General features: G+C 36.8%; 1 protein-coding gene across 1 annotated transcript in view; it reads right to left on the minus strand.

Annotated features, from left to right (window-relative positions):
* Nucleotides 1–1,709: 1,709 nt before the first annotated feature.
* FRZB (frizzled related protein) overlaps nt 1,710–16,102 on the minus strand; it is a 27,026-nt gene continuing 12,633 nt past the window's right edge. Inside the window, exons 2-6 of the mRNA XM_026091004.1 lie at nt 15,565–15,612; nt 8,501–8,566; nt 6,203–6,407; nt 5,888–5,951; nt 1,710–3,253 (exon numbers count right to left, since the gene is read on the minus strand). Of these exons, the coding sequence (XP_025946789.1) occupies nt 3,143–3,253; nt 5,888–5,951; nt 6,203–6,407; nt 8,501–8,566; nt 15,565–15,612 (494 nt within the window). The 3' untranslated portion in view covers nt 1,710–3,142. The remainder of the gene's footprint in view (nt 3,254–5,887; nt 5,952–6,202; nt 6,408–8,500; nt 8,567–15,564; nt 15,613–16,102) is intronic.

Here is a 16,102-nt window from a genome sequence, read left to right on the forward strand (position 1 = left end):
AACCAAGTGAGTTTATTGGAAAACTGTCCATTTAAAGACCACAGCCAGGCCAAGATGCTCCCCACCCAAGAATATTACTGCTCAATCAACTGAGAGCGCTCTCAAGTGATTACTGCCAAGATCTTTCTCTCATAGAGGCAAACACTTATCAACCAGTTCCCCCCTTACCTCTGAAATTGTTCTCTTAGATGAATAGAGAGATAGGTAACCAATTATTTTCCTCATTAGCATGTTGCAGAGGAGAGCAAACATACTGTTAACACCTCTGGCTCTCCTTCAGAGGAAGGCATCACACCCTCTTGTCCCCACTAGAAAGGCAAAACAGCAGAGGTTAGCAGCATTAAAAACAGCTACCTCACTTTCTGGCTATCATATTGCTGACTACACAAAGAATGGGCATGAGTTTAAGCCTAGCAATAAAACAGTAAATCCCAGAATAAGGAGCTGGAATTGATGACTAGAAACCAGTTTTAACTAATTACATGGAGCTACTTCTTTCCCTTTCTTTGTTCCAAGAGATCATAATTTTCCTTTGGTTCTAGTTAGGGTGATTAAAAGATGAAGGAAGTGCATCTTTCTTCCAGAGGTAAATGGAGTAGATGCTGAATTAGAAGGAGGACCTTTACAAATAATTTAATTAATTAAAAAGATAACTTTTAGCAGGGATATTCTGACTTTCTTTGAATGAAGAAATGTGGCAATAATGAGGGGGAAGCACAGGGCAAAGTTCAACACAGTTTGGGGAGAAGACTAAAAAGGTCACACCATAGAATCTAATTCCGAATTACATGAGACATTAGATTAGTCTCTAACAGGGAACTAATTAAGCAATGTGCAAAACCACAAACTACTCAGCCTTCTTCAGAAAGCTCTGAGGATGGGGATAGGATAGCAGTAAGCAAGACTACTCAGAAATTTAGTTTTCTTGGCTTTCTGTGCAATAGTTTTTTCTCCTCACATGAACTACCTGCTATTCACACATTTATTTTTTATTTTAACTAAAAAGTACAAAGCCAAATAATTAAACTTAATTAATCATGTTGATAATGGGTCTCATAGGACTTGCAGCTTACTAGCCCCTGGTCTCCATTTCCTGCTTCAGTGATGCTGTTCATCCTGACGTATCTATTATGACACATCACAGCCAGAGAGCTGCTCACTGATAGCCCGGCTGGAAAAACAGGAACCAGATGACAGAATAGATGAGAAAGGAAGCACTAAACTACAATGCCCAAGATGCATCATAGCAACATTTTCAAATCTGATTAGGTTTTTGGCTTAAATGATTCTTATTGTTTTAATTCTTTACCCTCAAATCAGCTTCTCTTTTGAAAGCCCTTCTACAACTTCTGAGGAAACACCGAAATAGCTAGAGGCTTAATATTCTGCTGCTAATCTTCAGAACCACTCAGTTCTCTAAATTATCCCCTTACTTTTTCAAAATGAAAACCACAAATGAGATTGTGAGCTTTTCAGCAGTGGCCAGTGTTTCAACTTGTTTGGTATCCAGCACAATTGAAATCTTGCCCTGAAACCTCTGGTTATTAATGGACATCTTAAAATAACATTATTATAAATATGCCAAAATATTTGTTTACTTTATTATGATACTTTTAAACTATCTAAAAACTGCAAAATTGTTTTCTTAACAAAAGGCAGCCATAATGCTCTTAACTGCACAACAATACTTTCAGCTGAAAATGCAAAGCCATTTACATCTTAGAGTGGTTTCTTTTCTGTATACTATACAGAACTATACTATACCGAGATGCTTGTTATTTTATTTTAAATTCTTTTTAAGCAAGAGAGACAAGAAAAACAGGAAAAGAACAGAGTGCTAATTTCAAATGTTGGCATTGTCCGCAAAGAACTTTATGAAAAAACAAAAAAAATGAAGGTTTTTTGGTTTTTAGCTTATATTTTGAACAGTAATATAATAAAGTGACATTGATTCAAAAGTCAGATAAGATCTGTGTTGACAACTACAATTCTTTTATTGGACATATTTTACTGAGCATTGAACACTGCTGTTTACGTAGGCACAGATTTAAGAATAACACCACAAAATCAAAATGATGAAGTGCAGACCTGTACTGTGAAACAGGCCTGGTAAGTCAGTCTACTCCTACAACTCAGCAGAGAAATGAAAGAAAAGGAAGAAAACTGCCATTATAAGAGAAAAAATATATTGTAAATTATGTTCCGAGGTAACAGACCAATACAACATTTCCCACGTATTCCCAACATATTCAAAAAACAAGTCCCATGTGTATAAGCACACAATGTTTGCTGCAGTAAATATTTTAAGATAGGCTTCGGCTTACACAAGTTACAAAATTACTTACAAATTTAACAAAGGTGTACTGAGTAAAACAGTTCTCTTGACATAATTTCTTTCCTTAATGCTAGTTAGTATTTTTGTAAACAAGTAACTCTACCAATGACCAAACAAAAAAAAGTAACCACATAAACAGCACTAAACATCCAAACTGTGGTTTTCTACTAGTAAAAAATTGTCTTGTTGTTTTTCTGTGAGGAACCCTGCAAACAATTTTCTTCTCCGTTCATTTTTAGAAGTGTCATGTGCCTCTAAGTGCGTGTGTGTGTGTATGTGTGTGTGTGTGTAAGTACATATATGGCCATTATATTTCAGAATAAAAATTTATACACTCAAAACCCCCAAACAAACAAAAAAACCCCAACAACCACGCCCACTCCTCCCRTCATGACTTTCTGCAAACAATGACCAAGCCTGTGATAAGAAAGACTGGAACAAGGAAACTGGTGTGAGTCATGATTTTAAATCACAATCTTTGATAGATCTCATTCCTGCTTACATCAGAATTTTCTCTGTAAGAAGACTCAGGAGATAAAATGGTAATTTCAGCATGACCTAATCTTTCCCCATCTCATAAGGGCAGTTTTCTGACAGAAGAAAAATATATATTTCCAGAGCTTGCACAGATCCAGAAAAAAAAAAAAAGGCAGACACCAAGAAGAATAAAAACTAATATAAGCTAAAACATTATTTTGTAGTAAACAATAGAATATAACGTGCAATAGTGCAATTTCTCCTTTGCTGCTCCAACAATGCAAGTCTTGATATACAGTCCACTGAATTTTAACATACAGCATTTCACATCTAATTACGTGCTTGTCGTGAATTGCTGGTTTTGCCAGACTTCTGAGCTGAATCACTTTGTCCAGGCTCTCCTTTTCCCTTTCCAAGGTGGCGGAGTTTCTGATCCCAGCGCTGTATATTGAAGTGCAAAGAAATTATAAATAAATAACAGAAGAATAAATAAATATAATTTAAAACAATTGCATGTGTTTACAAGCCATTCACTTCAGAAATGCCCCATTACAGATACTCCTATCTTTTGCGGAATAGATTTAGTAAGGAACCTTAATAAACCTTAATAAGGAAATACTGCCAGACTATGCTCAAATGAAGAATATTTGAAAGAAAAACAGTTTTTTCCCCTGGACTTAATCTTTGCTTTCCCTCCTAGCATTTACAATTCAACATTACAGCGCAATCCAAGTCCAGCAAATCATACCACTGACCCAGGTGATTCTACCATCCAGCCAACTGCTTCTCCCCATATTAGAAAGGAAAAACAGCAGAATACTCCAGTTGCACCTGCAAAAGTCTAGAACAGCACTGGTTGAGAATAGTCACTGTTTCCACCGCATTAGCCTCTGATAGGGCCCAAACAGTGGAATGTGAATTATAAGTAGGTTACTTTAAACAAAAAAGAGAAATGATTTCCTGGCCTAGTGTTCTTGTAGCCTTGGCAGTGGTTGAATAGTGGAAAAGAACTGTGGAAAAACAAATTAGACTGTAATAACTTTTATCTTCATCTTGCAAGGATGATTAACTCCTGCAGTTAGCCTCCTACACCACACAGCTCAAGCATTTATTTAGAAGCATGATTTACCTTCAAAACCAGAGTCCTCAGGCTCTTTTGATACTTAACTGAGAACTTTTTGTAGAATTCTGGTGGGGAGGGAGGGATAGAAGCAGTAATGAAACTGTAACTGAAGTTGTGCTCAGTTCTGTCACCATTTCTGAAGGAAGCTACTGATCTTTTCAAGTGAGGTGCTGAGGATACAAAGGAAATCACTGGAAGATGACAGTAGCTCAGCACCTTGTAGTATCATGCTGTGAGGCATATTCCAAAGATCTGGCTCTACAGTACTTTGGACAGTTGCCCATATAATTTTGTGAAGGTGTTAAACAATTCAAAAGGATTCAAAAGAAGCAGAGCAAAAGGATTCAAAAGAACCCTTCATTGCTTGTTTATCCTATAACTGGTATTCCTTGCAGGTGCTGCAAAAAACACCATGGAATAAAATCTTCAGAAAATACTTTTCCAGGTAATAGCAAAAGCAGTACAAAAAACTAGAACAAATGCACAGCTGATACAAATGATAATGCTTTTGGAAAAGAAGATTGCCCTGAGAAGCAAGTAGCAACATGGTATGGTTCCTAACACCACCCTCTTTGGCAATGGGTCCAAGGTCATACACCCTTCAACAAGGAACAAAAGGCACGAGGGGGCAGACTGGGGGCGGAGGGTGGTATGGGATGGAGGAAAGGAAAGAGCAGGATACATGAAGAATACGAGAACAGAAAGGAACAATAAATGTAAATTTAGGCCAGTTTTGGGACTCATATTCTAGTAAAGCTCTGGGGACAGCAGTGCCCTCATGAAGCTGCTCTGACTTCGGACAACCTTCTCATAGGCTTCTCAACAGCAGCACAAAGCCAATCAACTTCAGTTATTTCTCTTTCCACCAAAAAACCCACCCCTCTGTTGGGGGCCAAGAGGCAGAGGAACATAATTAAATCTATATTTAGCTGAAAGGATTTCTGAAGAAATGAAACTTCATACTGTCTAGGGAGCGAATGGCACAGGGCATCCCAGTGGGCTGGAGCAGGGCCGCTCATCTGCGAAGTCATAGGAAAAGTTTTCCTATCTCTTTGATTACTGTATTTTTGTTAAGACTGTCAGCTACACTGCCAAATAAAATAAGGACAAATGAGGACAGTGACAACGATCATGGAACTGCTGGAAATGCATACTAATATTTGTACACCTCTGACAATGTCAAGTGCCATGTTATCTATTTGGCCATTTTTCTGGTGAATACCRTCACAAAGAGAACATGGTCTGCAATTATCAATAGTCATCAATGTCACCAACTCCTAATCAGTAATTTCTTGCCATATACAGGTCAGAACTGTGTGGACACCTAGTTTAAACAGCCAGCTGGTCCTCCCAGTACTTGAAATATATTAAAATATTAGAATACATTAGAATATATTTTCAAGGATTGTGTTTGAGCTCATTGCTTCAAATTCTCTATTACGTGTAATATATGAGACTTCCTTATCATATACCTCCCTCATCTAGGCCAGAAAGATAAATCTAAAATAGTCACTAACCCCACACAATTTGATAAGAGAACTGTATTTAAAGAATATTAAAATCTGAAAATAAATTCTGTGTTAGGTTAGGCAACACTGGTAAAACCCTTTGTTTTCTTCATTATTACCACAATCTCAATGAAGTAAGCACGTGCTGCAGAATGCACAGTTTGCCTCCAGAGCTAAAACACTCCTGTTTCTTGATTTTTGAGATGGAAGTCTTGATTGCTCTTACACTAGTGTACTTTTGAGGTAATTCCATTTATCTCTTTACTTTGTTCAGTATATTTTTCTGGGTAATATAATAAATAACAAGCCAGGTTAACATTTAATCACTGATACTAATGAACTAGGGCCTGCCAGCGTATTTTCTTCCTTTTTTTTTTTTGAAAAGGTGGGGCAAATGTTTCATAATATTTGCAACGTTTGACTTTTGGTGAGATATTTTCTTACCTTTACTTTTTTACCCAGACGATCTTTCCATTTCTCAGCTATGGAGCCTTCTACCAAGAGTAACCTACATATTGGAGACAATCAGTTATTTTAGCAACAGGCATATATAGGCTGTACAAGCCAACACAAACAAAACTGCAAACTCTGTGCTTACAGAGAGAGCCTTCTGCCATTCAGCAGTCCAGCTGAATTTGATTAGGAGTTGTACAGAGAATCACACCAAGTTTTCAGAGGCTGGTGCCTCCGAAATATTTCTGTGGGTAGAGGAATAGATCAATAACAAATATGCTTCAAGGATAAGGCAGAAAGAGTTACCTGGAGCGCTCCTCATCTTCATAGCCCATTATGATGTATTCTTCGTTGGCACTGAGTGGTGGACATAGGCAACCGGAATTTGTGTAAAGGTTTACAGTGTCCTTTGGGATGTTCACCAAGGAAGATTTTAGAATCTCCTTTACTTCCACTACTGCAGTGACATCGTGACATTTAGTCTTCACCTCCTTCACTTTAGCCCGAATGACTGAGAAAAAGTAACAGAGTACAGTTAACAGCAGCAAACAATACGGGTTACCCACAAGCTATTCCTAGTGACCTCAGAGATTAGTCTTTTGTGTGCTCATTTACCAAAAGCTTAGCTGAACTCCAGCAATTTTCCCACCCCCAACTCTTTGCTTCATCACTTCATCCTCCATGAAGAGGCTGCTCCATATTATACATTTAGTTCATTACTTGCGCGCTTTCCTCCTTTTCACTCATGCTACAACTGCTCCCTCCTTGACTGCTTGCAGTATAGATGACCAAAGTTAATTCGTCATTCTCAGCCTTTCACAAAATGTGAATATGCATAAAAACTTATTGTATCACTATCTCTATTGGATGACAGGCCCTTACCTTTTTTATTCTCTCTCCAGTGACCCAGCACCAATCTGTTCTGTTCTTTATGAACTCCAAATGCTCCTGAGCTTGACCTAGTGACCTGTCTAATTGTTTCTTCCCTTATCCTTTCTTTTTGCCTTAAGTTGCATAGGAGGGAAAGTTACCTTTTAAAGGCAACAGTTTTTCAGGTCTCTCCTGGAAACCAATGAACTGATACCACATGCAAATGTAAAGCAAATCCAGAGGTCATACTCTAGAGAACACTACATCTTTCACAGCTTGCAGACAACAGAATCCCTTCTCATTTCAGATGAAAAATTCCACAGATTTCTAATTTCTTATAACCTATGTGACAAAGGTAATATAGAAAGAAAAAAAATTTAAAAAAGAAAGAAAAGAAAATCATGGACTTCTCTCTTCTCATGCATTGTCCATAAAGACATTCAACCAGCATGTATTCAGCCACTTTAAATACAGCTGCCAACAACTAATAAGCATTATGCAATTAACATACACAATTTATCCAAAGTGATCCACTCTCTTAAAACCTCTTAAGACTTCAACACAAAAATCTTACTTTAGTTTGGAGCTCTTTCAAATGCCTTTCGAAAGCTCTTTAGTTTCAAAAGAAAAGAAAAGAAGGAAACAATGTGATACAAAATACAAAGAGAGCCAGTAGTAAGTAATCATCTCCAAAACAATTACGGCACAGTCATCAGTAGCATGCTCAGTAATTCTCTACAACATGCAGGTGTGGTATCCACTAGATAATAGTCATTCCATAAAGATTTCCCAAATAAATCCACCAAAAAAACATTAAAACAGTCACCTCAAAAATAACAATGTTTGACTGAAGACAATTATATTCTTATTAGCTTCTAACAGGATTTATTTTTAAAAGAGACTTATCTGGCAGTAATTGTATAAATACATAATCTTAATGAACATTAAGTAATCACTACCATTTAGACGAAGTCTTAAAGGAAGTTCAGTACACCTAAGGCTATTCACATGAGTAATGGGCAGCAAGAATAGGCCCCACAGGTTCCAATCTCAAGGGCCTAATTATTCAACTCTTAAGTGATATATATTTACTGACTTCATCAGGTTAATCTGCTTAAGACAACTTGTATGAATAAAAGCAGCAGATAGAACCTGTGATATGTCTGAAGACTAGGGCAATAGGGATAATAGACACAATATGAACATCATGCAGTTTCCTAAGCGTTACTGACAGCCTAACACGGCCTACAAGATGTTCATTACTGGGTAATATGAGAAGGAAAGAACCTAGTAGGATCCCACAGTGAGTTTGCAAGCATGAAAATTAGTTAAAAAAACAAAAAAGCCTTTCCTGTGTAAGCAGATCATATCTGAGCTGTATATTGAAGAGGAAATTTAAGCATAGAAGTCCACAATGTCATTTTTGTCAAAACACTTTTCATACGAAAAAAGTGCATGAATCCTGAAAGCAATCTTGTACTAAAATATTAGGCCAATCCTTACTCATTCTTCTACAAGCACTCTCAGTTTTGACTTTGGAAACAATGCTTCAGGCCACATCTTCCTTCTGTAATAAGGACTACTGGGTTAACAATTAGTAATTGGGTCCATAGCCTCCCTTTGTGAAAATCTGAAATTTTTCCCAGCCCTACATATTTAATTCCCTTACTGTAGCCTTAAAAATACTGATTTCCTCCTTAAAGGCTTGGTACCTGGCCATGCAGCTGTCCTTACCGTAGTTGTAATTGTTCCGAAGATAGGTCTTCTGGGTAGCTTTTATAGGCTTACATTTGCAGCGCTCTGTAAAACAGAAACTTTTGTTTAGAAAGGATATAGCATATGCCCAGTGACAATTTCCCTGAAACTCCAAACTCATATCTAACTAAAAACACTGCCTGAATTTATTTCATACAAGGTAAATATCAAAATATACAGGGTATTGTTGGTCTGCTCTGCAGGAAGACATTGTGAAACTGCACCAAGATTTGTTTTGGTTTGGTTTGTCTACTTAATGGCTTACATTCTCCACAAAGGACTAGTCTAGATGGAGATTTTAGAGTACTGCTTGTAGAATATTAACAACCACTGACAAACTTGCATTTTATCTTTTTATTCCTATGACAAAACAAAATGGAAAAAAAATGCATCTTAAATAGGTGCTTTATTTCTAAAGTAAAGTGCAGCTAAAAGTAGAGAGTGTTCTTTTCCTACCAACAGGATGACAGGCCAAGGCAAAGGTACCAATCTAGCCAATATTAGTGAAATGGATCAGTGTGGTATTTTTCATGCATATACTATAAATAGTGCTTTATTTTCTAAATGTAGATCCAAATGAGAAGTTATGGGCTAAGTCCAAGGACTTAGATACCTAGAAGTCTGCACTGCTGTGCCTAACTTTCAGGCATCGTGTCCCTAGGGCACAGTCCACAGCCTTAAAGCAAGCTCTGACACTCACTATGTAATACAGGAAGAAAACTAGAAAACTAAACAGAACAGCTATCCCAGCAAATTCACAGGGCGAGCAGGGAGCTGCCTTGGTTCCACAGGTGCAGATGGGAAATACTCGGCTCAGTCATTTTTAACATTGCCTTTCTTCTGATTTTAGTTTTCAGATGCAGAACAGGAGGAGGTCCTAACCCCTACCTCCAAATCCATATGCAGGAATCCTTCCATGAAGGTAGGCACCTCTGTCTGTCCTTTCACAGAAAAGATGACATGTGTTTTAACGTGCAGCTGGGGGTGAGAGCCATCTTTACTTCACAGTCTCAAGAATTTACCAAGARATCAGAAATTAGAACCCTGTGCTGTCCTCAGACTGAGGGAATTCAAAACTAATCTCTTACCACACAGGGAGGCATCTGAGCTTCTCTGAATGAGAAAAATTTTAACTCCTACCTGAAGCTGTACCACTGTGCAGCCAGGAATGCTAGATTCACAGACCAGAGAGAGCACAGAGGACCAGAGGTGAACAGTTAAAGGCACTCATGTAGGAGCCAGGAGTTACGAGAGATGTCCCTGGCATGGGAACTGCAACTGTATTTAAACCTTAACCTAAAAGTCAAATGGCAGTGGGGGATAAAGACAAGAAACCAGGCTCCTTCACCACAGGGACAGAACACTACCTTTTTGGCCAAACAATCATGTCGCTTCTTAGCTTCCCAACTAATTTTGCTTGAAACAATTTCAGTAGGGATAGTGTTGAAGTTCTGGCTTCTCCTTTAATAAACTACAAGGGCTAAAAATTCCATGAATAACAAATAACTGTGTAGTTATAACTAGAACAAGGAGCTGCTCATGAGCCTCTCCTACGGAACATGAGACTGAAACCTGGGACAGCCACATGAGGGTATCAAAGTGCACACAGGCAGGTTTTGACATGCAGCAGGGCCAGCAGCTGAAAACCTCAGTTTCAAGGCAACAATTCCCTCATTGAGCTTGAAACTCCGCAGATGCTTGGAGCTCATACTTTTAACAGAGGAAAGATCAGCAGCTTATTGGCAACATCCCCTAGATCCCACTGCGGTTCTACCAGCATGCTCATTCTCTAATTTGGAAAGAATAATATGGTTAGCATAGCTGCCTGGAAAGATTGCCATTGCCTGACCTAAGTCCTTCTGATAAATCTGCACTGTTGATCATCACATCTAAGTGTAATTTAAGCTTGTACTGCATATACAGAATTGGGACATGTAATAACAAAAATATGGGCCAGAGAGCCACCTTCTGTTTGACTTTGCTGTATAAAACTATGATGCAGAACCTCAGGTTTATTTTAAATGTAATAATAAATAGGGAAATTAGTAGTCCATATGGCAGTAAGGGTGACCTTCAAAACACAATACAAATGAACACTGTCAAAGTACTATTTCCAGTGGTGCAGCTTCCAGACAGCTGGAAACAATAACTGATGTAAAAACACTTTCATTAGTGTCAGGAGAGTACTAATGCTGAAGCCTCAGACCCATGCTTGTATTAACAACACAAATATTTCACTGCTGGTTATTTTAATGCAAATATCCACTTATTTTAAGCTAGTGCATAAGTGGAGTTTGGTAGAGTTGCACAGTCAAATCCAGCTCACTTAAATCTCCCCCTGCAAGCCCACTAGTACACCCATTTCAAACATCAGGTTCCAGAATTAAGCATACTTTAGTCATCTATTTGGACACAATCAGTAGAAGCAGTATCTAGTTCAGAGCAGAGCAGCTGACCTGAGCATAAACCCAGGCGTCCCGACTCATACTCGATGTCCTAAATATCTAGCAGTGTCTGCTGATTATATAATCACTTAGCATTTAAATGGGAGTAGACTTAATACAACCTATATCTATACACCACTGATCTAAAATAACAATGCATATAGCCAGTGATTTAGTAAAATCCAAAGTGAACGCTAAATTTAGAGTTTCGAAAAGAACTTTTATTTCCTGGAAAAGATTCCTGCATTTAAAAAAAAAAACAAAGACAGTATCATGGGGTTATGGACTTCTCAAATTATTATTTATATTGGATTGAAAGAATTCTCGTAGTTGAAAATACAAAAAATAGGGAGAAGAGAACATTTCGAAGAAGAGAACATTGCTTCCTTGAATTTCAAACATATCCTCAGAAATCTATATATTTCTATATATAGAAAAAACTTAAGACTGTATTGTTATAACAGGCTATATATACTACAGACTTAAGCTTTTGTATGACACTGTGTTAAAATAATAAAAGCAGAGAAGGGAAGTGATTTTTGGCTTCCCTTCTGCCTGCATACTTTAGGCCAAATTATGGCTCATTTTATAAGTTGCCTCAGAAGAGGCCATAAAAGACCTGATCCTACGACCCATACTCATGCATGCATCTCAGAATTCAGTTCCACAAAGTTTTAGACTAACAATTTCCTGGACGACAGAACTCTGCTCTGTGGTACTAGTAGAAAAAGAATACCTACCCTCACGCTTCTCTCAATTTTAAGTCAGTATTGAAGCTTTTTTTTTTTTTTGAAGCATGAGAAATACGTTTCATTACTATTACTCTAGAATCTAATGCAAAGACCTGCCCATGTTCTTAATGAAGGATAATTTCTAATAGTCCCAGTGTTTTTCAAATTTATATTTCAAAGAACTTTACAAAATGATGAATTATTTCTAATTCCTATTCAGAGATAAGGAAACTGATAAAATGAGGCATCAAGTCACTTGCCAAGGTCAGTTATAAAGTCAGCTGTAGAACTATAATGAACTCAGCACTCCCAATTCCTGTTACAGTGACCTTCAAAAGAAACATAATGTGAGTACTAGAAAAAACATTTTTGACTGATGCATGTTTCTTTCAAGGTTGAGCTTTCCGCAGGTAGTGTGAATAGAGTACCCGCAAAAGAAGGCAGCAAAAGAAAGATGATGTAAAAATGTACCGTCTCTTGATTCTAAGGGAAAATCCCATTCTACTTGAGCCATGTGCAGTTATTGATCTGGATATCTCTACTTAAATTTTCTAATGCATGTTTGTCTGCCACTGTGCCTGGATATTCTCCCCTGAAGCTTCCAGAATTCTCAAAAGAGCTCTGGAACCACAGMAACAACATATCCAAAGCACGGAGACAGACACAGAGGCTCACATTGGTTTTGACTGGTGTCTCAGCTAACTTTTCAATTAAATATTCTTTTTTAATATAAGCCAACATAGGCCTAACATAAGCTCAACATCTATACCTTTGAAAACTTCCCCCTGTAAATACCAAAACAAATGGAATGCATGGCAAAAGGGTTTTCCACAATAATCACTACCTACAAATATGCCATCTTAAACATACATGTATACATAGTCTAAAACGTGTCTGTAATACCAATCAGTATTTTATTATTTTTATATATATATAAAAATATATTATTATATATAATATATTAATATGTATATAAGTACTCAAGCCTGGCAATTTCTTCGCTGATAAAATAAGGATAAAAAGGTCCGGAAAAACTTCTGAGTGACTTGAGAAACATCTAATGAAACAGACAAGGATGTAGTTTAGAAAGTTTTAAAAAGAAAGAGACGGAGAGAAAGAAAGAGAGACGGAGAGAAAGAAAGAGAGACGGAGAGAAAGAAAGAGAGACGGAGAGAAAGAAAGAGAGACGGAGAGAAAGAAAGAGAGACGGAGAGAAAGAAAGAGAGACGGAGAGAAAGAAAGAGAGACGGAGAGAAAGAAAGAGAGAATACATGCAGACTTAGAGCAAAAAGTTTTGCCAATTGACACCACCATAAAAGATGCTTTGAACAGATTTAAGACATTAACATTGCTTACAGCAACAATACCCAGGAATATTTGCAATACGTTTTAGAAACCATGGAGCTGAGTCCAGGATTCTTTCAAACACTTCATGTTCATGCTACTTGCAAAAAAAATCTCTATTTACAATGGCAAAATTACAAATCTACTTTACTGAACATACAAATAAACCAATTTTTTTTTTTTTTAGGTGGGGCTGAACTGTTTTTGTCAATTGAAACAAGTATACTGCATTGAATCACAAAATGTGGTTCTACAATGAAAACTGGTGATAAAAACAGTACCCTTCCTTCTTCATCAGCCTTGTTTCTGTGCATCTTCACTCTCTTTTTGGATGAGGGTTTTATACGTTTGGTTTTGTTTTTACTAGTCTAGATGCACCATGACAGCTAAAACAGTACAACTGAATCTTACTCTCTTCTCTTTCCCTACTACTTACCTATATGCAGTCTGCATCACTGAAGGCCGGTAGCTCTGAAGATATTAAATATTTCTGATATAATATGACATAGAATGTATCCAGCTTTATTTTCCATACCCAAACTGTAGTTTGTACGTTCTTTGTACAGTTGCCATAGAGCATGAAACTCACCTTCTCATGTCGTGCAATTAAAAATTGCTTAATATTAAAAAGATATGTAATAATAAAAATCTTAGTCTTTCAGATATGGTTCCATGCTCAAGGCAATTTAAAGTAAAGCTTGCTAAGGGGCTTAATATTGTTAGGGTTTTTTTAATTGTTGCTGGTTTCTAAAGGATGTACATTGGAATTTAAATAACATTTTGCACTTACATAGCTTCTTTCACATTGGGACCTATTGAATACATTTTAAAACTGTATTATAAGATGGACATTATTAATACTGTTTTACAACTCTATCACAGAGATTAAGGCTAAAGTTATCAAAACTTGGTACCCAGTTATAAGTTCCACAACCCCATTTAGGTACTCATATTAATAAACTGACCATCATTGTGCACTGTAGCTGGTCAAAACCAAGAAGAAAAGACAGCATGTCTCCAGAAAAGAAAAGACAGTACGTCTAACACTAGGTTCCCAAGTCTCATTTTTTTGCCAAACGTCTAGGAGGAAGACTTCTGAAGGAAAGCTAATAAATTCAAGAAATCCTATAGACATTGGCTTGCTTTAACTACAAATTCACATTTCTATATCATCTACCCATCTAGGCTTTGCTTTATTGCATTGTCTATGAATAGTGGCAATACTCAGAGGAGTTTATTCAGTTCCAGCAAAAACAAAATGAAGAAATAAAAGCACCAATAGGGGACCCACTGGAATAAAAACAGTCTCAGAAGATCTCATCCTTAATCTTCTCAGATTAATGGGAGTTTTGCCATTATCTACAAAGGGTTCAGAATTTAACTTACAAATTTTAAACCGTTATCTTCATTGCTTTTGCCCTCCACAATAGAGAGGGCTGGTATAGTCATCAGTTTGCTGCAAAGTAAAATAAAATTAAGGAAAATAGGCAGAAGCATTACTTATATCAGTTCTTAATGCTGCTTAGCAAACCAGAAGATCTTTTTCCTTTCCTGATGAATCTTGAACAGCCTATTTGAGTCTAGCCTCATTTGACTAAAGATTATTAAACCTGTAACTTGTTTTCAGTGCACTTCCACTATACATTACTGTGAACATCTGTAACTTTATTTCTTCTTTCCTTACAATTTATGCGCTAATACAAGTGCTCTACAAGGCTACAGAATTTTCTTTTGGTATATACAATTCAAACATTGCACTGTTTTGCTTTACAGTTTAAAGACTTGTGATTTCTATTTTTATTTCAGTAAACATTTTCCCAATTAAATCAAAATTCATACTGATACACTAGCAAATGCTTTGACCAAGACAGTGATGAAACAGGCTCTAAAGCATACAAAGAAGCATCTGTGTAGTGTGTAAAAAGTCAGATCAGTAGAATTCCTGTGTTGAATAACACAGGTTTGACCAACATTAGTCTTTTTCTCCTTATGACAAAATGTTAAGAGAAATGTTTACATTGTATTGATGTGGCAAAATATATGCTTTTGTAGATTCTTGCCAAGGAAATTAGAGACATTCTTTTTCTCACTGAATTTTCAGTTTTGCACAGAAAAGTAGTGGGAAGACAAGTTATAGCTGGAAGATCTGCGGAAGAAACTACAGCATGTTTTGTAGTAGGGAAGGAAATGCATTTAATGATCATTCTTCCTGGCCAGCAAGACAAAGCTTTCTATGAAACCAACACAGCAGCACTCTCGATTTGATGGAAATTTTGCCTAAAGTAGAAGAAACATGCTAAAAGAAGTGCTAAAAAGTTAATTCAGTCCTTCACTAAGAAATACACAGGCATTTCCAGCTCCCAAATCTCAGTTTCACATGACAGAAATCACAATCTACAAAACCACAATTTACAAGATCTCAAGACAAGACAGAATATTTATGCATTGCTTAGTATTGGTCTTAATTATTGAAAGAATTTGCAAGACTATAGCTTATTATACAGTTTTATAAAAATGTACTCACCACTGCCGGTGCCTCTACAGTTGCCATTATTAGAATCCATAGGGAAATCTGGCATGGATTCGCAAAATATGTAAAGAAGTGTTAGTATTTTTAATATTGGATTATTTCAATACAGCCACATTAAAATGCTTTTTCTTTCTCTAATATTTAGTATATTAAAATGTAATAACTTTATTAATAAAGAAGTTGTAATGTTCTACAGGCCAGCCTGTTCTTGTTAAAGTCGACATGAACTCTTATCTAAATTTGGAACATGGCTCACAATGTTAAATGCAAAAGCAGATTAAATGTCACATTTATACTGGTGCATAGATCAGCAGGTTTGGGAGAAGGATGGAAATTTATGGCATGAACTCAGGGCATTTAAAAACATATACATACTGTTTGCATTTAATTAGATGCTGAAGGAGAAATTACTTTTGGTTTGTTTTATTGGTTACTGAGGAAATCAAACCAACCATGATCATATCATTGAAGCAAATGCCAAAACAAATGTTTCAGAACTTCCCCTTCCCATCAGCTTAAAAAAAATACTAAT

The sequence above is a fragment of the Apteryx rowi genome, unplaced genomic scaffold (genome assembly GCF_003343035.1).
Source record: "Apteryx rowi isolate R43461 unplaced genomic scaffold, aptRow1 scaffold_89, whole genome shotgun sequence".
Classification (NCBI taxonomy): domain Eukaryota; kingdom Metazoa; phylum Chordata; class Aves; order Apterygiformes; family Apterygidae; genus Apteryx; species Apteryx rowi.